This window comes from Thamnophis elegans, chromosome 4 (genome assembly GCF_009769535.1).
Source record: "Thamnophis elegans isolate rThaEle1 chromosome 4, rThaEle1.pri, whole genome shotgun sequence".
NCBI lineage: Eukaryota > Metazoa > Chordata > Lepidosauria > Squamata > Colubridae > Thamnophis > Thamnophis elegans.
This window is the reverse complement of record NC_045544.1, coordinates 16,654,207-16,682,192: the sequence shown is the minus strand read 5'-3', so window position 1 is coordinate 16,682,192 and position 27,986 is coordinate 16,654,207. Positions and strand designations below refer to the sequence as shown.

Genomic DNA, 27,986 nt, shown 5'->3' with positions numbered 1-27,986 from the left:
GTCCTGAGAAAAGCCTTCGTGCAGAGATTGGTCCTCTTCCCTTGCTCCACCCGCCCACCCCAATCCCTCCGGACCTGCCGTGCAGTGCTTATTGCTATTGCTGCTATTGAGCTCATATATCATATCTCTTTGTTGCATGACAGATCGGGGAGGATTGGGGTGGGGAGGTGCAGCAAGGGAAGAGGACCAATCTCCTCTGCACGAAGGCTTTTCTCAGGACCCTAGATCTCCACTTTTTCTAAGATCTTAACATAGTTGTTTTGAAAGTTTAATATTAAACTAAATTATTTAAATATGAGCGCCAGTTTGGCAGGTGGTTAAGGGCTGAGATAAAAATTTGAAGCTTGAGTTCTAGTCCTCCTTTATGCATGTGGAGTGATTTTGGGCCAGTTATCCTCTTAATCCCACCCGCCTAAGTGGGTTGCTCTGGTGGATAAAATAGGAGATGGGAGGATTATGTATACCATTTTGAATTATATAAAATAAAGATGAGATATACATCTCTACAGGCTAAATAGCAGCAAATCTCCATTTAACTATAAACCTGTTCCTACAAACCTTGTGAGAGTTCAAATTGTGCAAAAGCTACATGGACAAAAGCAAATTTCTTGCAGTTCAGCCTAGCAAGATGGAATTGATCACGTGCGTCTTCTGGTTCTTCAATACTGGAAAAAAAAAAACCAATACAACACTAATTCAGAAAGAAAAAAATGTTACATATGGTTTTAAAAAACAAATAAAATCCTTACAGGATTGCAGAAGCTATAACATTTACACGAAACTATCTTCTTCATACCGTAAAGGTATATCCTTCAGGTCGAACTTAACTTTGGGTGGCATTGGACACATCCATCTGGATTATTTGATAACAGTACAGAACTGTTTCACTATTACTTTTTCTCTGGAATTTTTTCACCTTCCATTCTTGCCTATATCCCTAGCACAGTGGTCTCTAACAGAAGTATCATATCCAGTTGTGCTTACTCAAAGCCAGCAAATGTTATTTAAAGTAGCATCTGAGGCTCAATAGAATATATTCCACAATAATTCCACATGATCAACCAAATCCAAGCATGAGCTACCATGGATTTCTAGTACCGTAGTGTTCAGGAAGCTGCCACAAAATGGATATTCTATCCTAACGAGGAAAACAAAAGGAGCTGAAAGTGTGGAAGGAATTTAGAAAGAGGTGGCAAAAAGAACAAAATGCGCAATAAGAATTGCTAATGTAAAATCCTTAAAATCTGACATTAGGTATTGTCAAGACTACCTCTTCCAATAACAATCAACCTATTGAATGCCTGTTTTCTGTGATAACCTATCATATTTTTTGGAGTATAAGACGCACCAAAGTATAAGACACACCAAGGTTTTGAAGAGGCAAATTAAAAAAAAAAAGTTTTTGCACTCTACAAACCTCCCCAAAACAGCCTGTTTTTTTTTTAAAGGCATGAATAGTTTTTAGGAGGCTTATAAAGTGCTCCTGGGGGCTGGGGGGGGACAAAATTAAACAAAAAATGGCCCAATTTTTGCTCATTTCTGCCCTCCCCAGCCCCCAGGAGCTCTTTAAAAGCCTCCTAAAAGCTATGCACGGCCATTTTGGGGGAGGGGAGGGGTTTCGGGAGGCCAAAAATGCTGTATTCAGTATATAAGACGCACCTACATTTTCAGCCTCTTCTTGAGGAAAAAAGGTGCTTCTTATACTCCGAAAATTATGATAAGTCTTTTCTACTTCCATGAAGGGAAGAAGGGAAGGCCAAGAAGTAGGTTTTTCCTTTTCAAAAGAACTCTGTCGAATAGTCTTCCTTCATGAAATCAGACTTTTGAGCAATTAAATGAAAAAGGAGGGAAGGATATGAAATTTTGTAACTCGTGCCTCCCCAAATTTTTGGAGACTTTCTGAGAGCTCCAATAAATGTAATGCTGGGGATCACCCTATCAGCTTTGCTTACTTGAATATTCAAAAGCATTTGAATTAGTGGTTAAGGGATAGAAGGTACAGAACTTGTAAGAATTTGTATATGCAGTACATAACACAAAAATACAAACAAACTGTCAGAAAATATTAATGAAAGTGATTAAAGAACCTCTTTTAGTTTTTAAGTGACTTTTAATTATCATGATTTAACAGTAAACAGTGAATTGGCCAAGTATGAAAATGACACCATCTCTTTGGGGTGGCGAAAAGTAATATGATTCTGAAGACCTCCAGAAGGATCATTTTGAACAGAGTGTATGATCAGTCAAAAAGCAATTGCAATCAAGTTATGTAAAGATTAAATAATAGAAATTATGGCAGAATAACTACATAACTTTACACACGCAAAGGTTGCATGACAAATACCTCCAATGTTATAAATTGTCCACAGATGGCAGTACTGGTGTGGCAGAATATCTGTCATGTTCTTTAGATTGTTCTGTCACTTCATTGGATGGGAAGCAAGAGGCTTATGTTGTTACTCTTTGGAAGTAGAAGTACCCATTCCTAAGCTTTAAGTAATGGGTTGAATTTTTGTAAGTATTCTAGGTTGTTGGTCCCAAACAATGTGAAAATGGTGAACCAAATGCTTGTGCATGCACAAATGCCTGCACATGTACAGAACATTATAAAATGACAGAAAAAAAACATGCCGGCAACAGCATGGGCGACCGGGGAACCGGTTCATGGCATGGCCAGCCTGCTGTTCCTACCAGTTTGGCGACACATTCCGAATTGCCACTACCAGTTTGCCCGAACCAGTGCAAACCAGTAGCAACCCATCACTGTTCTAGATGGGGGTCTGTGTAAAGTCAAAGCCTCTAATCCAGAAATGCAAGGGCAAAAGCAAAAGCAGCAAAAAGGAAGCAATTAAAATTGAAATCTCATGATCATTTTGCTTTCCTAAAAGATGTACTCTTTTCTGACTTCAATAAAACATAGTTAAAATAAGCATGGTTTTGTGTAATACACTATCAACCTGAGTCCATTTGAATTTTTTTCCCAATTGCAAATACTTACGCTTTCAGTTCCGCAAATCTAACCAGAATATGAGCATAATTTTCATTCTGGCTATATTTTTCTGCTGACAGTGCTACAACTGCTTGGCTGTAACGACCAATCAATCTATTTAGTAAGCTTGTGTCAGTCTGAAACGTGCCCCTTTTCTCCATTTTGAGTAAGAAACTCAACCAATCTTCAGGATTATTAGCAGTCATCATAATCTGATTAACAGTTCCAGAATTATCTAAAACACAAACAAAAAGTGTCTTTAAGGCACTGTCAAAAAAACCAAATTCATCTTCAAAATTAATATAGGAAATGATTCCTCACAAAATAGTAATCAAATATACAAACAGGTGTGTGTGTGTGTGTGTGTGTGTGTGTGTGTGTGTAGATATAACAATTCCCATTATATATCCAGGTTATTATTTTAACTTATAATGCAACAATTGTGAAGAGGGACTGGTGGTTTGTGGTCATTACATAACAGCATCAGATAATGCAACTTAATATTTAAGTTTAATATTTAAATGCTTTTTAATGTAATTACTTCTTATTAAATATGAAGATGCATTACACCCAGAAATGTAGGTTTGGGAATCAAATTGATTGAAAGAAACCCAAAATATCTAGTGACCACTGGAAATCCTCTGTTTGTGTGTGTGCGCGTATTCATGTAAGTACAATAATACAGAGTGAATGAATAGGCAACATATTTCAAAATAGGCCATTCTAGCTGAGGTCATTAACTGACAAATAAACAAATGTTTCTTATATTTGGCTATTAAAAAATAAGTATTACTTAAATCTTTAAGATTCGAGGAACAAACAAAGTTAAACAAGTGTCAATACAAAAACATATAGCTACCTTAGAAAAATGCTGGAGGGAAAATAGAAAGTAATAGTTATAGAAGAGAAACTATATTTTTAACTGTCAGAAGAAAAGTAATATATGTCTACTGAACATAATTTGTTTAAAAAAATTAAAGAAAATAATCATTGGGGGGAGGGAAGGAATTCTTCTATTCAGTTGATCTTTAGCTAAAATGTGACATACCTGTTGTATCAGTTGATACTTTAGTAAAGTTAAGTTCATCTGTAACATTATCTTCATGTTTACATTTGTTTTTTAGGTCTCTAACTCTACTCATAATAGATGCGACAAACAGACCCTTTTCACTCAAATCATCTTCCTGCATCTCTAGAAAAAGAAAAGTCATATTAAATACAGAGCTTTGTAAAAATCTGAATGGTTTTTTGCTTTAAAAAGAAACCGGGGTAACTTTATAACCAGTATTTTACAGAAATAATTAATTGCAAAAACATTGCAATGCTATACATTTCAGTAGAATAGAATAATTTAGATCTATCAAATTCTGCTTTATTCAGCACATATACTAAGAATTCAGTTAAATGAAATTTAAATCATTTTAATTTGTACATTAAAAAAATAAGTAACTTGGTAGGAAATATTTGCCTTTGCCTAGCTTAGTTTTTAATGCAATATTTTCTGTGTTCCCACAAAGCCAGCCAAGCAACTTTGCTGAGAATGTGGCATAATCACGTGTAGCATATACATTCAGGTTTTCTGGCAAGGGAGCACATTAACAATCTGGTCCTGCTGTACTGAGATGGGAAAAGTTGCAAAAGCAAACAGTGATGCAGTACAAAGCCACTTCACAGAATTGCCACATTTGCCTCTCCCCAATCCATCCTCATTCAGAGTCTAAATCAAAAGTATACAATCTAGGATGTGGGAGATAAAAATGTCATATATTTTTAAAATCTACTACTAAATGTATCGCTGATGTTTTGCTAGGAAAAAAAAAACATTCAAATCTTCCTTTATTTCTACTTCTTTGTAATAGTTGTGTGAACCACTTTAATGGAAAAGGAAATAATTCTGCTCTCAAAAATCAATTGTTTCTTTTCCTTTTTATAGCGGTGTAACTAACGACTGCATCCATTTGCTCTGAAGGGAGAGGAGAGGAACTCTGTTTAATAGAGTCCTCAAACTTTCATCCTCTTAAATGAAGTCCATTTATCTCTGAGCATATGTTTCTCATTGATCCTGCCGGACGAGAAGGTATGTAAGTAGGAGGAGAATGCTGAACCATTACAGAAAAGGTATCTGGTTCCTGAGGAAGTAGAAAGCCTGGGGGAAAAAATCTGAAAACAGCTCCACCTTGATTGGGTCAAGTATAAAAAGAGATAGAAAGGGGCTTTGACAAGCTTTCAAGAGTCTATTGCAATAATCTAAACCTCATTATAGTGTATTAAAGACTCCTAATACTATCTCTTTCTTGACCTTGTCTACTTTGAAGAGCTGACAAAGGCAGTCACTTCTTTTTGAGTCATTCTTGCTTAACCATCTTTTCTAGGCTGTTTGGAGATTTACTTTCACTTGGCAAACCTGATTTTCTCCAACTTCTTAGAGTCTGAAGATAGTAGATATTATTTATAAATTGGGAATGACTGACTCTTCTGTTTGATCTGTTGTTGAGATTTGTTTTCATTCATTGATTTGCTAAAGTTAGCTAGTGCAGCTCTTCTTGTTCAGCCTCTTTTCTGACTGGTTTTTTTTATTCACTCAAACAATTCTCTTCAATACAAGCAGTTTCCCTACCTCTTCTTGGGGAAAAAAATAAAGCACAACCCTTAATAGTCATTTGTACATCTCAATATTTTTCCTGAGGTTTTTTCTAAAAATCTTGACTGTTTTTCCTTCTTGAAAGTATTGAATAATGACGTTTGTGTTAATTTATTAAAGACACAATGATTCCCCTTGCATAAAATTAATTCATATGCAGAACCAGCCACACTGTTGCAATCTTAATACACGCAAACATATTCAATTTTCTGATAACAGAGGATTGATGTCTTTGCTTCCACACAGTGCAGAGTCATAAGAACTAAGAACTATAGTAACTGAAATACCAGACTTGATCAAAACAGGAGAAAAAATCATTGCATGAAGAATTTAAAAAGAAACGTTGATGCTAATGTTTTGTTACAAATTGTTATAAACAATGAAATTTATCTAGTGTTGGATAAAATGGATTTTTATCTTGTGGATCATTTTCTAGATCCATAAAATTCCTCAATAGGCTCTTCCATAATGTAGATAGTTCATAAGAAGCTGGGGCTTATAAGTGAATGAGGAAAATGGTACCAGGTGCCAAAAACATTATTAATAGAGAAAAACATTGGATTATTATAAGAAAGACTGACTTACAGTCATATGGATTTTGATATGGTCCAGTTATTTTTCCATATTGTGGAAAGCAAATTATTAGGATATTTTAGGTACTTAGACCTTAATCTTGAATCAGATGAATATTAATTTTATGTGATTCATTGTAACCTGATTGTAAGAACTGAGACTGCAGTGATAATACTTTCAAAGACATCCATAAAAGTCTTACAAAAAATCAGGCCTATTCACCTTTCAATCTACAAAAGTGAAATGTGATCCACAAGATACATTGGGGTAGATGCTTGACAATCACCTCTGGTTTTGTAGATTCAAAGTATATCAAGCTCTTTTGTCATTAGCTTGGTGGATTATAGTCAGGGAAATCCATAGTTAAAGAAAAAGATGGGATATATTTTTAGATTATATCTTTCAAGTATCAACAATATTTGATCGTTATCTATTACTCTGCAATTTAGCCAATACATTATTTTGTTTAATGTAATTTTAAAGCAACTTGAAGCTTAGCATATTGGCTAAGAAAACACTACTCTTTTACTCATACTGGGCAATGTCAATAAGCACAACATAATCCTATAAACAACTCCATCACTATGAGTTGAAATGAAAACAATTTGGAAAGCAAATGTCAACAGTAATCTCACATTCATTTTCTAACTTAATTGCATATGCACATGAAGGCACAAAATCTTTCAGTCTATCTTAAATAATCCTTGAAAATTAAGCAAGATTGCTACTGCTCTCGACAAAGCATTCCCACACTCGCACACAAGAATTAAGAAACATAGTTTTATACTAATACCAGACCTAATGTCCCAAATCTCAGTCGTGTGGAGGCGAGAGGAAGCATAATTTGCATTTACACCACCACAGTGTTAGCCAACTTCTCCCACTGGCAATAAAAGATTTTGCTCAGTTTGTTTCTCTGATTGAATGATTTTTTTTTCACAAACAAATCACTCCCTTGCCTTAACTGATCCTAGCATCTTGAACAAATATGGACTTGCAAGAGTTTGGAAACAAACAAATGCTTTTTGGATCTCAATTGGCACACTTCCTGATGACACACTATAGTGTTCCCTCTCTAGAGAGGTAGATACATTTAGAATGCTGCAACAAATACTATATTTTTCAGACTGTAAGATGTAGCAGAATATAATACGCACCAAGATTTTGAAGAGGTAAATTTAAAAAAAATAAGTTTTTTGCCCTCCCCGGCCCCCAGGAGCACTCTACAGGCCTCCCAAATCCTCTGGGCACCCCATTTTTTGTGAAAAATGGGGTGTACAGAGTTTGGGAGTCCTGTAAAGTGTTCCTGGGGGCCAGAGAGGGCAAAAACGTGACACTTGAGGGGTTTGGGAGATCAAAAACAGGGCATGCAGAGGGTTTGGGAGGCCTGTAGAGTGCTCCTGGGGGCTGGGGAGGGCAAAACAAGCAAAAAACAGCCCATTTTTCACAAAAACGGGCCTGTTTTTCCACAAAAAATGGGGCATGCAGAGAGTTTGGAAGACCTGCAGACTGCTCCTGGTGCTTGTGAGGACAAGAATATCCTTATTTCTGTGAAAAACGGGTCCATTGTTACTCATTTTTGCCCTCCACAGCCTTCAGGAGCATTTTGCAGGCCTCCCAAAAACCTCTGCGCATCCATTTTTGTGAAAAACGGGATATGCGGGGCGGGGTTTTGGGAGGCCAAAAATGCTGTATTCAGTGTATACAACGCACCCAGATTGTCACCCTCTTTGGGAGGCAGGGAGGTGCGTCTTGTATGCTGAAAAATACATAAATGTATTATGACAAAAACCAGCATGGACAAAAGCCAATTATAATAGGTAAATCAAATGTTTTTCTCAGTTGGCACCCACGTGTAGGAATACAGAAGGTGGAAAAAGATGGCAGAATGGGCTGCAAAATGAAAGGTGTTAGGGAATATCTATATCTAATATCTATATCTATCATCTATGTTTATTACAAGACTTATTTCCATAAACCACCAGGACCTTTCTGCCACTGCATCAAATTTAGATTTTAACTATTTCTATCACTAACTCAAGTGCAATACTGACATCTAAAATGATTCATAATGGTCCCAGTTATGCAAAATCTGAGGATAACCATAGAAACCATGATTAAATCTATGTCCTTATTTTCATCCAGTAAGAATGTTTAGATCACTCAACTGGATACACTAATTAACTATATCCAAATCAGACATTTAATAAATAAGAGCCTTATAATTATGGCTATGCTCTATAGATAAAACAGCTGTTATTCTTATCAAAGAGCCAACATAATGCAGGATTTAAAGCAGGGGTGGGAAATTTATCACTTGTGGACTTCATCTCCCAGAATTCCTGAGCCAGCCAGGAATTCGTCTTAAAAGTGTTAGGTAGACAATGGAAAGACCCAGGATTACCAGATCTCACTTGATGACTTTGAGTTTGTCGTTCTTTTAGCACAAACCACCTCACGGGGTCATTGTTATGGGAATAAATTGGAGGAATACTATACTGACTAAAGAAAAAAATAGGATATGAACCTAATAAATTGCATTAAGAAACATTGGAATTCATTAAATCACCCTATAAAGGAAATTTGCTATACCTGTGTAGAAGTGAATGTTTCTCAATATATTGTAAGAGTCTTGATTTTGGATCTCTGTATTATTTAAAACATACAAAATAAATTGCCATTGTTTTGGCACAAGCCTTAAATATATAGTCTACTAACTATCATCACCAATATGATTTTCTCTAGGAATGAATTTCTATATATTGATACCACACTCAAAGATACACTATAAACCATTATGAAATAGTGATAGCAATATTATGAACCTAATAAAAGCCAATTTTCTCATCCATTATTATTTCAATTTTCTTCAAAACCTGTAATTATAAGAGATGTTTATTACTTTAATAATCCTTGAGATTTCACCAACCTATGAATGGTTCAACTCAAACAACACTTTGTATCTTCTTCAAGTATCTTATCTTTTACCTAAGATGAATCAACCACAGTATTCATCAACTGACTGTATGGGGAAAAAGCTTTTGAGAAATGTTCACCTCTACAACTTGAAACAGAATCATACCAAACAAAAATATCACTTTCTCCCTGCTGTTTATCTAACTGGTGCATATTATGATGTCACAGCATATATCAAAATATGTGCCTCAATGCTCTCAGAACATGTCACCCATGTATGGTTTCTAACAAACACCTAATTCACTAGAAAGGAGAATTGTAAAAATTAATTATTTTCTTCAATGCAAATAATATTCTATAGAATTTAGATAATTAACTATTCACCACAGCCGTCTTCATGATATATTTTCCCTTGTGTTAATTTCTTCAAATATCAGCTGTTCCCATTGCTAAGGATCAAAGTACACAAGTCACTATTATGAACCAATTATAGTTTTTAAATTATTTTTAAGAGCAATCCAATATACAGGTACTGTATTTTTCAGAATATAAGACGCACTTTTTCCTCAAAAGAGGCTGAAAATCTGGGTGCGTCTTATACACTGAATACAGCCTTTTTGGCCTCCCGAAACCCTGCCCCCTTCACCAAAATGGCCATGCATAGCCTTTAGGAGGCTTCCAGAGTACTTCTAGGGGCTGGAGAGGGCAGAAATGAGCAAAAAGGGAGCCGTTTTTTGCTCAATTTTGCCCCCTCCAGCCCCAGGAACATTCTATAAGCCTCCTAAAGGCTATGCGTGCCCTTTGACAAAAAATGGGCCCGTTTTTGCAAAAAATGGGCCATTTTGGGGAGGTCTGCAGAATGCAAAAACTTTTTTTTTATTTGCATCTTCAAAACATTGGTGCGTCTTATACGGTAGTCCTAAACTTAAAACCATTTGTTTAGAAACTGTTCAAAGTTACAATGGTACCGAAAAAAAGTGACTTATGACCATTTTTCGCACTTAACAACTATAGCAGCAACCCCTTGATCACATGATCAAAATTTAGATGCTCGGCAACCAGTCCATATTTATGATGGCTGCAGTGTCTTGGGATCATCTGATCACCTTTTACAACCTTCCGATAAGCAAAGTCAATGAAGAAGACAGATTCACTTACTAACCATGTTACTAATTTAACAACCTCACTGATTCACTTAATAGTGGAAAGAAAGATTATGAAATGGGGTAAAACTCACTTAACAACTGTCTCAGTTGGCAATGGAAATTTTGGACTCAATTTTGGTCATAATTCGAGGACTTTCTCAAAATGTGCTGTAATGGTGCAATTAGGTGATGATGAGAATTTGTTTACAACGAAGTCCTCCTATAGTAGGTAAATATACAATAGGCATACCAGCTGAACTAGGCAAAGGTCCTTCTAACCATTGTTTCCACCTACAATTTTTACAAAATCTTCGAGTCCAGAAACACCAAGGATGCTATCAAAGATAGAGTGATTGCTTGTCAACAGAGACAATATCAATTATTTCCAATTGCAGTTGATCAAGCAAGAGAGTTCTGTTAGACGGGGGCCTCACATTTCTTCTGCCGCAATCAGCTTCATTTCAATTCACCCAACCCGCTGGGTTTCTAGAATTGCTTCCAACATGAGCTGCAGAGTATATGCTGTGTCCCTGGGAAGCCTGCAACCTTCAGTTTCCTCCCGTTATGCCACCATTCTAAACAATGCCTCCCAACAGCCTCCAGCTTTGCCCAAAGAGCCACTGCCAGCTCTCCTTCCTTAACTGACAAAGAATGCTTCGCAACCCTGTTGTCTTCTCCCAGGCCTGGTCCATCAAACTGTCTTTGGCAGATGAGGCTCAGCTGTCATCTCAGACTCACTACAGAAATCCTAGAACTAGATCCAGGGCCAGAAGACAGTGGAGGTCAGTTGGGGGCAGCAGGCGTATGTGGCAAAGGGTAGGGTACCCAAAAGTGCACAAATGTGGGAATATAGAGTGGTTGAAATTAAAGTTTCCCTGCAGTTGTAAGGAACACAGAACATTTTGGATTGTTAGAATATAACACACAGAGAGAAATAGGATATGCCTATGGAAACCCAACTTCTAAACCCAGTCAGAAAGCTTTGTTCAGTCACTCTCTCCAACCTGATATATGAAGTTGAAAAAGTCACTTTTTATAAAGAAGATACATGATGTAGAAAAGCGGGAATGCTGCATTGAGTTTATTGAACAAAAGGCAAAAAAGTCATATGCTTCACCAGTTATGGAAAGCTTCCAAGAAAAAAAAAATGGGTGGGGCACTGTTAAAATGCAGCAAAAGATAACTGGATGAGTGGTTGATGTGAAAGAGCTAAGCAAGTAGTAAGGAGTACTTTGTGATGGGAACATGGCATGATTTTGACAGGAGAGAGAAAACACTATATAAAGGATAACAAAACAATGATTAAAAAACAGCTAGGACTGGCCCTGGCTTATGTCTGCTGTTAATACTGCAGAAGAGACTGTTCCTGCCTAAATCACCATGGCTTTAAAAAGTCTTAGATAAAACTCAGTTGCTGGACTTCTCTATGGAAAGTCTGTGCACATCAGGTTTGATAATGCTAGAAAGCAACAAATCTGGGATACAGATTTCCAAATAGGCTAAGTAAGGTATCATATACACTTCCCTTCCAACCACATATTTATCATCCATTCCAATTTTAAAGTTTCATAAGACGTTCCCTTTAGCCAGGTTGAATACTACATTCTTAGCAGTCCTTGGACATTTTAAAGGTACTCCTCTATATCTTTGGTTATTTCCATGTAGTGATGGTTCAACAGAAACTCTATGCCTGTGATGGCGAACCTATGGCATGCGTAGCTATATCGGAGGGCACGCGAAGTGTCAGCTCCTGCTGGATCATTGTTGGGTATTTGCTCCCAACTGCTGCTGTGGGAAGAAAAAAAATCAGCCCGATTGAAAGTTGGTCAAGGGTTGAGTAAAAGTAGAACCCTGAGGGGCTATGCAGTAATCCTTTTCTTTTGAGAAGTAATGAATTTGGCTGCTTTAATTTTAGTTATTTTGTCAAGCATGTATAACAAATATGTATAAACATGATTATGAATACAAGAAATGGATACGAAGTAAGGGGGGACCGTAGGACTGGCATGGTAGCCATGTTATGCACAACCTCTTAAGAATGGAGTGAGGTCAACATCTTTTTCTTATTTTTTCTTTTTTTGAAAATAAGAGGCTTCTACCATTGTTTTGCCTAATACATAATTTAAATTTGGTTCCCAAGTGTGTGTTCCTTTTTTGTTTTGTTTTTTTAAAATCTAGCCCCAATGAAATCCTTGGGTTTTGTTCAGGTAGTGGTAGTAGCAGTCATACAGATTTGTAAAGGGGATGAGAGTTGCAGCAACCCGAAGTTGAGAACTATGAGCCAGCTGTGGGAAAGAGGGAAACATCTTGCACGTTCAATGCCACGCATCCTACAGAAAGCCATGGGATATTTCAGAAGCCCCTTTCCACTAAAAAAACCTGAACGTCTGAGAGCAGCACTTCATATGCCTCGCTTCCCCTGACCCTTTTGAAATACGTTCTTGGCCTTCTCTGGGTCGACCAACACCCCACACACACACATACTTTTTTTTTTCTTTTACAGCGAAATCAGGCTCTTGCTCCGATCAGCGGGACCCAAACGGCGAGTAGGGAGGCTCGGCTTTCCGTCAAAAGCAAACCCGGGAGAGGAGGAAGAGGACATGAGACGAATATGCCGAAGGCGGCAGCGACTCAAAGAGGGGGACGAGGAAGGGGAGCAGCAAAACGGGCCGCGGAAAAGCCCCTCCGACCGGGAAAGGCCTGCAAGGGCATCAAGAGCACCGCGCTCGACTTCAGAGGAAGGCCGTTAGGGGAGACTAATGGAGCAAAACTCCACCGAGGACCGAAGGGAAGAGCGCAAGGACGGAGCAACTCACCGCGTTTCGTGTTATTAACACCCTTCGTCACTTCGTGGAGGGGTGGGGGTGGGGGGTGGGTGGAGGTGCCGCCTTCCCACCGTTTGAATCTCGTCACCAAGTAGAAGCTCGTCAGGCGATTGGCTAACTCCACAACGGAATCATGCGCCGCATCGGATTGGATCGTCGTTTGATTGACAAGGGGCCCGGGCCACTTCTTGACCGGAGAAGAAAAAAAAAAGGAGGATGATCGGAGAACCTTGAGGCGACCGCAGCCTGCGCTCAACTGATCGCGGCCTCCAAGCGGTAAGGATTGGCTGAGCCGTGAGTTTATCCTCTTCGCGCGCCCGATGCTTCCCTGGCGACCGATTCGGGCGCGCGAAGAGGATAAACTCACGGCTCAGCCAATCCTTACCGCTTGGAGGCCGCGATCAGTTGAGCGCAGGCTGCGGTCGCCTCAAGGTTCTCCGGTCATGCCGTTCAGAAACAACAGAGTTGGAAGGGACCTTGTAGGTCATCTAGTCCAACCAACAGGAGACCCTATACTATTTCTGACCGATGGCAGTCCAGTTTTTTCTTGAAATCTTGTGGCTAAGGCAGTGGTCTCCAACCTTGGCAACTTTAAGACCTGTGGACTTCAACTCCCAGAGTTCCTCAGCCAGCAAAACTTTGCTGGCTGAGGAACTCTGGGAGTTGAAGTCCACAGGTCTTAAAGTTGCCAAGGTTGGAGACCACTGGGCTAAGGCACTAAGCTTGTCGATCAGCAAGGTCGGCAGTTTGGCCGTTCGAATCCCTAGTACAGGTTAGGTTAGGTTAGGTTTATTTAATTTATATGCCGCCCTTCTCCCAAGGACTCAGGGCTGCGTACAACATTAAAAAAAACACATATTACAAAAACTTGATAATGATAGTAATGTATACAATGTTGAGTTGTTATGATAAGTAATAATTGGATATGAGAAGGGAAGGTTAGAAATATTATTGGACTATCTATAAAGATTATTAATAACAATAATAAGTATCATTAAAAAACTATATACAGTTAAATTTTAACTAATAGGGGAAAATGCTATGATATAGGATATAGTTAAATAAAGATAGGATAATGATAATAAATTATATATATGGAGGATTAGAAAACTTTGGTATTAAATATTATGGATGTTTAGCTGAAACAGGATATGAGGATTTAATGTTAACGGAGGATTTTATAAATAAGTAAATGAAATGCCAGCATGTGGTTATGGATTGAATCTTGGTATATTTAAGGATGAAGGATGTTTAAATAACTGTAGTCAAATAAAAGTGGAGGTATGATGATGTTAATATAGTAAATATTTGAGTTAAGATATTTGAATTAATATGAATTATATTTGATGACGGTGGAAGAGATGCACAAAAGCTTTTTGTAACCAGCTGATATACTTTTTACAATATATGTTTGTCTTGGAAATAAATAAATAAATAAATAAATATTATTTTTAAAAAAAAAACGTTACAAAAGTTAAAAAGAATTAAATAGAATACCCCAAACAAACCCAATTCGGATTAACAATAACATTTTTTTTAAAAAAAATGATTAAAATTAACAATGATCAATAATTTGTTTTGTTTTGTTCAGGCCAGGTCTCTTGTTTGAGCAGGGGGTTGGACTAGATGACCTCCAAGATCCCTTCCAACTCTGTTACAGTGATGAAGCTCCCACAGCCTATGAATGTATCTAATTCTATTTCAAACCTATCTAACAATTAGTGGTGGGTTGCAGGCGGTACGCCCTGGTACGGGCATACTGGAGCCAGCTTGGAGCACCGGATACCGTTCCAGTACGGTGCTCCAGAGGGCCCACTTGCCCACCCTAGCTCCTTACCTGTGTTTTAAAGCTTCTGCGGTGCAGCGCAATTGCATGGCACGTACAGCGCCTGCACAATGCTCTGCGGAGTAGCTGGAGGGTTGCAGAGGCGCTAAGGTGCATGCGTGTGCTGCATGCGTATGTGCATGCGCTGTGTGCATCCATGAGGACACCACCGGCCCCGTTCCAACCGTACTGGTTGGAACGGGATTTGAAACCCACCACTGCTAACAGTGTTCAAAAACATGAATTCTTTTGTGTAGTATAATTCTTTATAACAATTGTAGGAAAGGGTATTTTGTGAAGTGCTTAAGGCATCAGGCTAAAAACCAGGAGACAGTGAACTCTATCCCTGCTTTAGGCACACAGCCACTTTGAGTGACCTTGGGCCAGTCACTTTCTCTCAGCACTAGGAAGGAGGCAATGACAAACCACTTCCAAAAAACCTCACCAAGAAAACTACAGAGACTTGTCCAGGCAATCTCCAAGAACCAGATATTAATAAATGGATTTTTTTTAAAAAAAAAATGTAAATAAGAGAACCATTAATAACTATATTCTTCTGCCATAAGTTCTTCTCCTGATTTTATTTTATATTTCCGCTTGACAAAATTCTATTATTGCATGACAGGCTTTGTGTTTATGTTTGTCTATGATTTCTTGTTCATAAATGCTTCAAGGGGAGATATGTAAAGCTGGTTTTAGGCATAACCTGGATTTGTATCTATTCCGATATTCTCAATGTCACATGCCAAAATAATGATATATTAACCTTGACTTTACCATATCCCTATTATCCATGTCGCCACGATACGGATGTGCGGTCTTGATGAGACCGCAGCCGATACTTTTGCCACTGGATGGTCCAACCGGACCTAAACCGTCCCGCAGAGACGGTGAACAGGAAGAATATGTCTTGCTGATCTCAGGAACATCACAAAGTCCCTGATGGATCCAAGAGAAGTTCTTCAAGCCAGTGACAAAAAATCCAGCCATTAGGCTGATGAAGTCGGGGCGGCTCCAAAACGGAAGGATACAGAAAGAGAAAGTGTTTCCAGCTGATGAGGAATTTTTGCCATTTTAAAAGAGACTGCCTATAAAAATCTTAAAAGTTAATTTAAATTTGAGAACAGAAGAAACAAGCGGCGGAATTAAGTTTTGAATGGCTTTGGACAATGGGTTATCTTACTTTTTAAATGCTATCTTCATGGATGAAATTTATGCAAGCCTTTTAAAATGAATGGATTAAGTTTTCTTCTTCTACCTTTCTTTCTTTTATTAATCTTTGTAACCTATGGACTAAAATTCTCCTCTTTCATTACTGTGGGTGTTTTTCTAACTCATTCAAGAATCAGACTTTTTTTAAAACTTGAAATACAAAAAAGATACAAAAAGAAACAAAGAAAATTGCAACAATAACACTGCTACTCAGAGGCTGGAAGGTTTGTGTATTGGGAACAAAACACTCTTACCTTTCTCACTGATTATCCTGGCTTGGCACTTCAAGGTCTCATTGCTTGTTTATAGAGAGTGATAAGAAGAAAAGCATACAAACGTCCCTTTGAAGTATATCTTTACCCAGAGAAAAGTGAAAATAAAATGGTATTGTGAATCTATGCTTAATTTTGTTAACCTTCTAAGCTAGAGTAGCAGTGTTTGTTAGCTGGAGATAATGGCACAATTTCAACAGCAAAAAGAAATTTTAAGTCTGCAAAAGCTATTCTCAGAAAGTATCAAATACATATGAGAGGATAGAGAAGAAGCTGGAAGACTTAGAGCCTATAACAGCAAAATATGATAAAGAAGTTGAGGATGTTTATCAAGTGGAAAAAGTGATGATTAAAACCCTAAAAATTGAAGATGAATATAAAGAAATTAAATTTGCTGATATTTATGGTGATTGGTTTGTCTCTGAAAATGGAAAGTGTGGAATACTGAAAGAGGAACTAAATAGAGGGGAGATTTACCCCAGATAGCAAGATACAGAAGAAGAAAAAACAAAAGAATTTATGGATTTAAAGAGAAAAGTTTTATTGGCATTATCATTGATAACACTACTGACAATCAAAGATAAGATGATTAAGGAAACAGAAGAAAGGCATCGAAATTACATGAGAGATTTTATAAGCTAGGAGTTGCTAAGAGGAATCCATACAAAGTTGATTAAGGAGATGATTAGAGGACTGACACCACAAATGGTAGAAGATATGAGACTGTTTTGCTACTGGAAAGATACAAGTTGATCGATGGAAGAATATAATTTAAAACTAGTTAAATTTAGTGAAATTTAGTGACAATAGATATAGTTAAATAAATAATTGATAATGTTACTAATGTATACAATGTGTAGTGTTATGATAAGTAATAATTGGATATGAATACTGAATGGTACCCATGAAAGGAAGATTAGAAATCCTTTTGGATTATATATAAATGTTAATAAAAAAGAACTAAGTTAGATACAGTTAAAGACTTAATTATCAGGGGGGAAATGTTATGATACAGGATATAGTTAAATAAAGGAGGGATAATGATAACAACGTATATGGTACAACATAAGGAAACTGGATGTAAATTGTAAAAAGTGATTTGGAAAGGAGGATTAGAAAATTTTGTTATTAAATATTATTGATATTTAGCTAGAATAGGACATAAGGATTCAATGTTAATGGAGGATTTTAGAAATAGTAAATGAAATGCCAGTATGTGGTTATGTATTAAATCTTGGTATATTTTATGATGAAGGATGTTTAAACAATTATAGTCAAATGAAAATGGAGGTATAATTATAGTAACATATATAAATATCTGAGTTAAAATACTTGAGTTAATATGAATTATGTTTGTTGACTATGGAAGAGATGCACGAAAGTCTTTTTGTAACCAACTGATACACTTTCTACAGTATGTAAAGAAGGATGTGTTGTGTTTGTTTTGAAAATAAAAAATAAAAAAATATTTTTAAAAAAGAAATTCTGTCCAGCAAAGACTTGTAATTTCTCTCATCTTAACATACCCTTCTTAATTTCATACCAGGTCTTAACATGGTTATTTCCAAATAACATATAGTTCATATCTATGAGAGTGACAGGATCTTCACATTAATAGCGATAACTTTATATAACTAGCATTTTAACTAGATATATTTGTATATCTTTTTATTTTTCTAGGATGTGCACTGAAATAAGTCTCAATGTACAATAGTAGCTTGACTTAAATAACTTTCATAAATACATACATATATGTGTGTGTGTGTATATACACACACGTGTACATATACACACATATATATGAATAATAAGAAACATAAATAATCCCTGTAGAGTAAAACTTCAGGCCAAGTATAACTCATATGATCTCATAAATTTATGCCTATCACATAAAAGTATATTGCAACTCTTATTTCAAAATCAAAACCCAGTAAATGTATATATATTGCACAATCAATATCCAGTCTCCCTACTCTCCACTATGTTGCCACAAGCCACTGAAGAAGATTAGTTTGAATATTAATGCAGAAGTCATGATGCAAAATTATTCTTGTGAACAGATACACACCTTCAACTAGGTGATACACCCACTAAGGTGGATGTTGTAACCATAGCATACACCTGCTGAGTATGGACCAGCTAAGTGACATACTTTAAATCTGATCATACTTGAGACTATAATTTCAACATAAAACTCCCAGTTTGGCATATCCTTGCCTTAAAGTCGATACAATATACATATTGCAAAAATTCACCACACCTAACATACCCTAGATAGTATGATAACACAATTTTACCTTATTTACTTAAAAGATTTTCAGATTAATGTAATGACATTTGTAAGATGCAAATCCATAGCACTCTAAAGCAATGTATGTCCATGTGTATAGTTACTAAGACAGTCCTCAATTTACAACTTGACATTTAACAGCTGGTTGGAGTTAGAACAGTTTCAGAAGACATGATTTATGGCTACTTCCAGCCATTGTAAAATATCACATTTTCCCCTCATCGCATGACCTAATTTCAGGCACTAGGCCACCAGTTCACGTTTATGGCTGGTTGCAGAGTCCTGTAGTACATGACAGAAATTTGTGACTTTTTTTGCAAGTTTCCAACAACAAAATGCCCATTTGAGAGAATGCATTCTGATTTACAACAGTGTGATTTGGATCTACCACTGCATGATTTGCATAATGATTGCCATAAAAACAGTTGTAAAATCAGATCTGGTCACATGGGTGTCTCAACTTATAACCATCACAGCTTATGATCAAAATTCCAGGTGCAATTGCAATTGTAAGTCAAGAACTACCTGTAATACTTTTATCAATCTACATCAGAGGTCAAAACTCGATTTCATTGAGGGCCACATAAGGGTTATGTTTGACCTCATGGGGGCCAGGGGACATGGCCAGGGTGAGCGTGGCCAGCTCAATGTCACTTGTGTTGGGATGCCTGTGGTGGCCCAAGCACTCTGCCAGCAAAAATGAGCTCCTGAGATCTGCTTTTGGCTGCGATGGCCTCTTGCAACCCTCTGTCAGCGGAAACAGAGCTTAGGAGGGCTGTCTGTGGCCCATACATTCTCCATTTTCGGCTGTGATGGCCTCCTGCAACTCTCTGCCAGGGAAAACGGAACTCAGGAGGGTCTCTGTGGTCCTCCATGGCTCCATTTTTGCTGGCACAGCCACTGTAGTTTGGTCTTTCACTGTTTCTAGGGCAGCCCCGTGGGCCAGATCTAAGCATCCCATGGGCGACTCTGGCTTCTGGGCCCTGATCTACATCTATGACTGTGAAGAACACGAGAAAGACCTGAGATGATTTTTGATCATTCATTATTTTCAACTGTATAATTTGTTTTTCTCAAAGGAAAGCTCCCACAGCTCTGGAAGAAAAGAAAGGTTTGGCTGGCAGTATTGCTAATCGTTCCAGTATGGTTATTTTTTTCATTCAAGGAACTTAAGTATACAAGGTGTACCACTCATTCCATTTTCTGCTGGGGTTGTTTATTTTAACATAAAACCTGGCTGGATTTGTCAAAAAAGACTTTCTGATCTAGTAGTCAGGAAGAAATGGCCAACCAGCTCTTCCCATAAACAGAAGAAATCCAGCTCGGGCATATCATCCAATTCTTACAATTCAAAGGCTGACTGCTATTGATGTGGGAGATGATAAATGTTTTTATGGAATCCAGAATACAAATGTTCTTTTGTAACGTTCTAAGCTCCCATCCCCAATCTTTTTAGGAGGGAATTTTATGTACGTGCTCAATGAAGAATGACCATTTTTCTCCCCTCCTGTATTTCCCACATTTCAACCATATGCATTCTAAACGAATGACTAATTTATTTACTGTTTGTAAAGTTTTATCTCACCTTCATTATTTTATAAGTAACTCAAGGTGACAAACACACATAATAACCCTTCCTTCTATTTTCCCCACAACAGCCCTGTGAGGTGAATTGGGTTGAGAGAAAGTGACTGGTCAAAAGTCACCCAGCTGGCTTTCATGTCTATGGCGGGAATTTACAGTCTCCTGGTTTCTAGGCCACCACTTTAGTTATTACAACAGACTGCTAGTATTAATATTAATAATATGAAATTATAACCTAAGATTGCTGTTTGAATAAAACTCAAGTTTTTGAAAGATCTGATACTCCAATTTCCCTTTCCAGTTTATGTTTTTCTCTGTTCTGTCAGTTTGATTTATTTATTTTTGTTCAAAGTAAAGCAGTCTGTGCTGTAGCTGTATAACTGGCTTTAACTTGAGAGGCTGAACTTGTTTGTAGATGTTCTAGAATTTAAATGATTCCACCCATTACCAATGCAGTGATCTAGTTCTCAGATTTCTCCTGTTCCTCTCATTGGTAGATACATCACTGGACTATGAGCTGAATATAATCTTACAGTGGCACATATTGCTTCATCTATTCGCATATTTCCTTAACATTTTGGCAGGTAATAGCAGGATTTCTCACAGGTAATCTCATTTCTATTCATGAAGCCGGAGTATTAGTATTTAGTATTGCTGTTATTCTTTCTTTTATTATTTTAATGTATACTAGTTTTAATGTTTGTAATGTGCCCAGAATCGTCTCTGATGAGATGGGTGGCATATAAATGTAATGAATAAATAAATTAAGCCAATCAGCATGGTATCGTTGACCCTCCATCTTTTACATCACCTTTGTAAAGATAAAAAAAATAAAAGTATATTTTACACCACCTGCAGTGTGAAGAATGTTCTAGAATCAAATCTAAGATACCCGATTGGTTGTTTGGGTAGATGCACAACAGTGGTGGGTTTCAAAAAAAATTTGAACCTACTCTGTGGGTGTGGCCTCCTTTGTGGGAGTGGCTTGCTGGCCATGTGACCTGGTGGGAGTGGCTTGCCAGCCATGTGTTCTCTCTCTCTCTCTCTCTCTCTCTCTCTCTCTCTCTCTCTCTCTCCTTCCTTTTGTCTCTCTGTCCCTTTTTCCTTTTTTTCTTTCATCTCTATCTCACTTTTTCTTTCTTTTTTCTTTATTTCTTTCTTCCTTTCTCTTTCTCTCTCTGTGTGAGTCTGTCTGTGTGTGTGTGTGTGTGTGTGTCAGTGGTGGGTTTCAAAAAATTTTGGAACCTCTTCTGTAGGTGTGGCCTGCTTTCTGGTGGAACCTCTTCTAACCAGTTCAGTAGATTTGATGGACCGGTTCTACCAAACTGGTGCGAACTGGTAGGAACCTACCTCTGATGCACAAATGTGTGCTTTATTACTGAACAAGGATTCTTTCTCCTTCTCCTTTCCTGGCCCTAACAGAATATTTACAGTAATACTAAGCAGAGGTAACACAAGATAATCCAATTCATTCTGTTGTTGGGACATAAAAACTAAATATTATCCACCTTAGTGAGGAGAAGACTATCACAGGCAGGAAAGCAATGGCAGTGACTTCTCTGCTTCTTGCCATCAACTGTGGCAGAGTTTAATATGATAGTGCCATCATTCAGCACCTTTTTTTTGTAGCCTTGTAATAAGTTTCCCAAGGACCTGAAGGAGCAGATAACAAGACAGTGTTTGTGTTGTGACTGAAATACTAGTTGTTCAACTTCCACTGTTAAGATCTCCTCCCATTGGGAAACAATTGTTGTAATTAACTGAGAATTGTTCAAGCTTGCGGTCAGCATTATGCAGCCCTCATTGGTTCAGAATGGTAGTGAAATATGATCATTAGCTTGCTCTAGGGTCACATGGTCTGCCTTCTCTGGTCAAAAGTATTGTTGAACCCAGCATAGTTGGTAGGCGGAAAACAATTCCTCATTAGGTAATACAATTAAGCAGGTATGAAGGAAGTGGAGCAGTGGTGGGATTTAAATAATTTAACAACCTGTTCTCTGCCCTAATGACTATCTGGGTAGGTGGGGCTCGGTGGTCATGTGACTGGGTGGGCTTGGCCAACTCAAAGTCACTCAGGTCGATGGGCGCTTCGCCTTAGCTGTTACAATGTAATAAGGGTTAACGGGAGAGGCAGTTTCTGTAAGCAGGGCAATAAAGATTAAGCTAGAAACAGCACCAAAATGTTTCTTTCCTGCCTTCCTTATAGGATTAGCCCTGTAAAGTGGGAAAAAACAAAATGAGATTTCTTCCAACAATCGGTTCTCTGAACTACTTAGAAAGTTACCAACCGGTTCTCCCGAATTAGGTGCGAAATGGCTGAATCCCACCACTGAAGCGGAGGACCATCAGCCTTAAGAACTATGAGTTCTACACCATGATAATTCTAACACCACAGAGATTGGTATAATTAAGGTTAAAAAGAATTACTGTCTCCTTCATATTTTCAATGCTAAGGGAGCAGTTTCTTTATGCTACGTCAGCTTTTCTTTCTACATCAACATGGTTCTTTTCTGTGAAGCCCAGATTTCTTGCCTAATTTTCTGTTTTCTTTGCTATGCCACCATAAAAGAAAGCCAGTTTGGCATGATGGTGAAGGTGCCAGCCTAGAAACCAGGACACTCTGAGTTCTAGGTCTGCCTTAGGCAGTGGTGGGTTTCAAAAAAATTTCAAACCTACTCTGTGGGTGTGGCCTCCTTTGTGAGAGTGGCTTGCCGGCCATGTGACCTGGTGGGAGTGGCTTGCTGGCCATGTGTTCTCTCTCTCTCTCTCTCTCTCTCTCTCTCTCTCTCTCCTTCCTTTTGTCTCTCTGTCCCTTTTTCCTTTTTTTCTTTCATCTCTCTCTCACTTTTTCTTTCTTTTTTCTTTTTTTCTTTCTTCCTTTCTTTTTCTCTTTCTCTCTGTGTGTGAGTCTGTCTGTGTGTGTGTCTGTAGGTGTGACCTGCTTTTTGGTGGAACCTCTTCTAACTGGTTCGGTAGATTTGATGAACCGGTTCTACCGAACTGGTTCGAACCGGTAGGAACCCACCTCTGGCCTTAGGCATGAAAACTGGGGAGTTATTTAGTGCCAACCCACCTCAAAGGGCTGTTGCCATGAAGAAAAGAGGAAGCAGGAGTATTACCTGCTTCCCCTTACCATATACTGTATATTCAAAAAAGGACAAAGTCCCTTGGAAGAGAAACAAGGTATACCAGAAAAGTGTGAGGCTAATCTGAAGGTAGATTTTTAAAGTGACAGATTACAAAAATGAGAGGGAATGAGATTTTTAAAAAAGGAAGGAAATTTAAAAAAACAAACACCCAGAAATGACAATATTACTTAACAAATTAAGCTTTTTCAGAGGGAACTATCTGTGGTAAAAATGAGACAGACGGAAATGAAGATGGTCCATGTAAAACGAAGAAATTCCGAACTTGCAAATAAACCAGAAAAATGGCATATTAAAAGAAAAGTGATATTAAAATTACAAGAAGGTAAAACTGTAATAAAATATAAATCAAATATGCAAAAAGTGCTCCATGGGTATTATTTTATGCAAAAGTAAAAAACTTACCACAGAAAAAGTGGATAAATATAAACAATATTTACCAAAGAGAATATACAGAGAATCATATACAAATTTAGAACACACCTATGACAATAAGTTAATTGTGTGAAGATATCAAAAAGACTGAAACAGGAAAGGCACCAGGTCCAATGGGCTGTCAGTTTTTTACTATTTAAGTTTTGAGGTTAAAAGCTTTTACAAACCTTACAACAAACAATGAATATTATTCTAAAAATTGGAAAAATTCCTGATAGCTAGAAAGATCCTAATATAGCATTACACTTAAATATTTGACTTTAACAAGAAAGATCAATACCTATAATAAGGAATAATAACTATGATTTTCACCTAATGATTGAAAATAATTTTACCAATCTTTATTTATGAAGATCAAAATAGACTTTTATGTAAAAGACAATTATTAGATATAATAAAAATAATAAATTTCTAAACTTGACTGTAAAAATTATGATTTCTGTAAGAGACTTGTCAAAGTCTGGAATGCTCTACCTGAGTCAGTTGTTACAGCTACAAACTTTCACAGTTTGAGTCACAAATTGACTTCCGTGGACTTTTATGTCATACTTAAGTGGTGAGTAGAGTAAGGTGACCAGATTTTCAGATTGGAAAAGAGGGACGCCCTTGACCGGGGGGGGGAGGGGGCTTTATTAAAAAAAATTTTTTTTGTCAAAAGGTCACCCCAGGACACTGAAACCAGCATAAATACGAATCTGTTGCCAAACAAAATTTTGATCACGTGACCATGAGGATGCTGCAACGGTCGCTAAGCGTGAAAAATGGTTGCAACGGTCGCTAAGTGTGAAAAATGGTCATCAGTCACTTTTTTCAATGCCATTGTAACTTTGGTCACTAAATGTTTTCCCCCTCCTCGAGACACCACACTTCTTCCTTCATTCCTCTTGCTTATCTACCTTCACCTTATCCGTCTTCTGCTCTTTCCCTCTCTTCCTTCCTTTCTCCTTCCATCCTCTCTTCTTTCCTCACTCACTCCCTTCCTCCTTTTCTCTTCCTTCCTCCTTCCATTCTTTCAGCTTCATTTCTTTTGCCTATCTACCTTCTCTGTCTTTCTGCTTTCCATTTCTCTCTTCCTCTTCGCTTCTGTTCCTTCCTCTTTCCATCCTTTCCTATTTCTTCCTTCTTCCTTCCTTCTGCCTATCTACCTTCACCTTCTCTGTCTTTCTGCTCTTTCCCTGTCTTCCCCTTTCCTCCTTCCCTCCCTTCTTTCCTTTCTAGTTCCATCTTTTCTTCTTTCCTCTCTCCCTCCCTTTTTCTTCCTTCCTTCCTTCCTCCTTCCTCTTGCCTATCAACTTCATTCTCTTTGTCTTTCTGCTCTTTCCCTCTCTTCCCTCTCTACCCCTTTTCTTCCTACCTCCTTCCCTCTTTTCTCCCTCCCTTCTTCTTTTTCTTCCTTTCTTCTTCCATCTTCCTCCTTCTCCTTCCATTCTTTCTCCTTCCATCCATCTTTTCTCCTTCCATCTTCTCACCCCCTCCCTTCTTCTTTTCCTTCCCCCCTCCCTCCTTCCTTCCTCTCCTTCCCTTTCTCGCATACAGGAAGGGGAGGGGGGCGGATTTCTAGTCGCTTTCACAGCATAATTTCTTTATTTAACTTTTAAAAAACAGTGTGCAAATCAAACTTGAGATTTTCGTAACCTGCGAAGCACCAAGTTATTATCTTCTGTTGTTGTTACAAATTCGCAGCTACTCCATTCTTTCCGATAGGGAACTGCATTTCCCAAGATGCCTCAGGTCCTCAAAGCGCTGAATGCAGTTTTGCAATTGACTCCAGCGAGGCCCGGTAGCCGCCGGCGGGTGGCTGTCAGGGCACTGACGGCGGAGCGGACGCGCCCAGTTTGTTACTGCTTCCAGGGATCGAGACGGACGAGGGAAGCGGCGGTGGCAGACGTCGGATGTTGGCAGCGACTGTAACAACCACACGGGCGAGGTGCGGAGGAAGAACGGAAGGTCCCTCCCGCCCACGACGAAGGCTCCAGCCATGGACGAGCAGGCTGGCCCCGGCGTCTTCTTCAACAACAACAACAACGCGCTGCTCTTGCTGCCACCTCCGGGTGGGAAGCAACCATGCCTCACGGACTCGCTTCCCTCCGCAACACAGGCGCCGCACAGGCGTGGTTGCTTCCCACCCGGAGGTGGTGGCAAGAGCAGCGCGTTGTTGTTGTTGGGGCCAGCCTGCTCGTCCATGGCTGGAGCCGTCGTCGCGGGCAGGAGGGACCTTCCGTTCTTCCTCTGCACCTCGCCCGAGCGGTCGTTACAGTCGCTGCCGACGTCCGATGTCCGCCACCGCCGCTTCCCTCGTCCGTCTCGATCCCTGGAAGCAGTAACAAACTGGCCGCGTCCGCTCCACCGTCAGCGCCCTGACAGCCACCCCGGGCTCTGGAAGAGGCAGAGGTAAAGAAGGCGGCGGCGGCAGGGGGGGACCCGCAGTTCGCTTCCCACCACAGCACAGGCGCCGCCAGCGGGCTTGCTTTGCTGAACACGGGGGTGAGCGTCTCTCCCTTCGGCTGCAGCTTCCTTTCCTCTCTCCGCCCTGCTTCTCCACCTCTTCCTGGGGATTGTGGAGGAATCTTGGTCTGGCATCATTGAGGAGAACCTGCCAAGCAGTGGCGGCGGCAGCAGTGGCAAAGGCAGCCAGGAAGGTCCGATCCTGGCCCGAGAAGACCCAGGCTACCCTCCCCATCTTCTAGCGGTGGGTATTTGCTAGTGATGAGCCTCGAAACAGGCGCGCGGCAGGTTCTCCTCAATGATGCCAGACCAAGATTCCTCCACGATCCCCAGGAAGAGGCGGAGAAGCGAAAAGCAGCTATAACATCCGCCGGTTCCTCCGGCGCTCCCACGGGTCGCTGTGTCCTGGAGCCGTCGCCCTTTCCTTTTTTCTCCTTTCGCGTGCTCACTCCCCACTCCATGCGGGCGGCGGAGGGGAAGGAGTCTCTGGTGGCTGCTGCAGCAGCAGCAGAAGCGGTGGCGACGGCTGGAGCACAAATCCGGGCAGGTGGTTCTGGCTGTCCCTTCCCCAAGCATATCCCATTGCTGCTGGCGCCGCGGTGGGAGGAGCGAGCGAGAGAGCCACCGACCGACCCCGCGCGTCCCATCGCCGACTCCAACTCAGCGGGCGAAGGGGCGAACTCTCATTAGCAGCGGGGATGGTTAAATGTTACATCGGAAGATTGATGGGGTATTTTAGAATTCAATCAGCGCAGTAACAACTAAACAGGCAGGCATGCCAAGTGGCACAGGACAGGCAAGAATTTACCAGGGGCTTTTTAATTAGGGGTGGAGGGAGATGGACCTGAATTCAGGACCGCGTGAGGGAGTCCTGTTTTTTCAAGCAAGAATTCTCAAAGAGCAGTTGCTGCCGCGAACGAAAAGCAGTTTTTAACCCCAAGCGCGATGCCACGAATGTCACTATTTCCATCCAAGCCGCCACCACAATCCTTGCAAGCCGGCAAGAAAGCGGAAGCAAGAAGAAAAAAATAAATAAATAACCACCCTCCCAAGCAGCCGGAGCTTGCAAATGGCGACGTTGCAATGAGGGTCGTACTCCTGACCCTCTAAAACTCTCAGGAAACTCCTTCGCAGCCACGGGGGGGGGACCCCATCACAGGAGCAGCCCCACTGGCGGGAGAACGATGGGACGGCTGCGAAAAGGCACAAGGGGGGGGAGATTGACAGCAAGGGTCCGTCCCGCCGCTCGCCTTAAAGTTCTCGCCTAGCCGAACTCTGGGGTTGCAGCCGCTGCTCGCCATTCCCTCAACTCAGAGTACGGAGCGCGCGCAAAACCCTGCCATGCGGGACTCCCCGCAAACCTCTCGCATATTCCCCCCCCCGCTTGCTCCGTCTTACCAGATTTTGGGGGGTATCTGTAGAGGGAATTGGACGGGACATCCACCTCTTCCACTCCGGCGTTCTGCCGGCTGGTGAGCACTCCCATGCTTCAGGCACGGCGGCAGAGAGTATCCGGGGTTGCAGAGGGGGGGCAGAGAGGAGGGGGGTGCGTCAGCTTCCCAGTTCGCGGCAGACCTTTTCTAGCCGGCTCAAAGGTCTTCCCCGGACTTGCTTTGCTGAGCAGGGGCTTTAGTAGAAAGGAAAGCAACTTCAGAGCTGGTATCGGGCCGGCAAAGGCTTCCCACTGC

The 27,986-nt window shown here is 39.8% G+C and overlaps 1 protein-coding gene across 2 annotated transcripts in view; it reads right to left on the bottom strand.

Moving 5' to 3' along the window:
• The window catches only part of TTK (TTK protein kinase), a 40,790-nt gene extending 27,430 nt beyond the window's left edge, over positions 1-13,360 (bottom strand). The window contains exons 1-4 of one of the 2 annotated variants that reach the window (XM_032217085.1): positions 13,081-13,360; positions 4,038-4,181; positions 2,999-3,224; positions 559-665 (exon numbers count right to left, since the gene is read on the bottom strand). In XM_032217085.1, coding sequence (XP_032072976.1) covers positions 559-665; positions 2,999-3,224; positions 4,038-4,179 — 475 coding nt within the window. In that variant the 5' untranslated portion in view covers positions 4,180-4,181; positions 13,081-13,360. The other variant, XM_032217086.1, reaches the window with a different exon arrangement.
• Between the last annotated feature and the right edge of the window lie 14,626 nt (positions 13,361-27,986).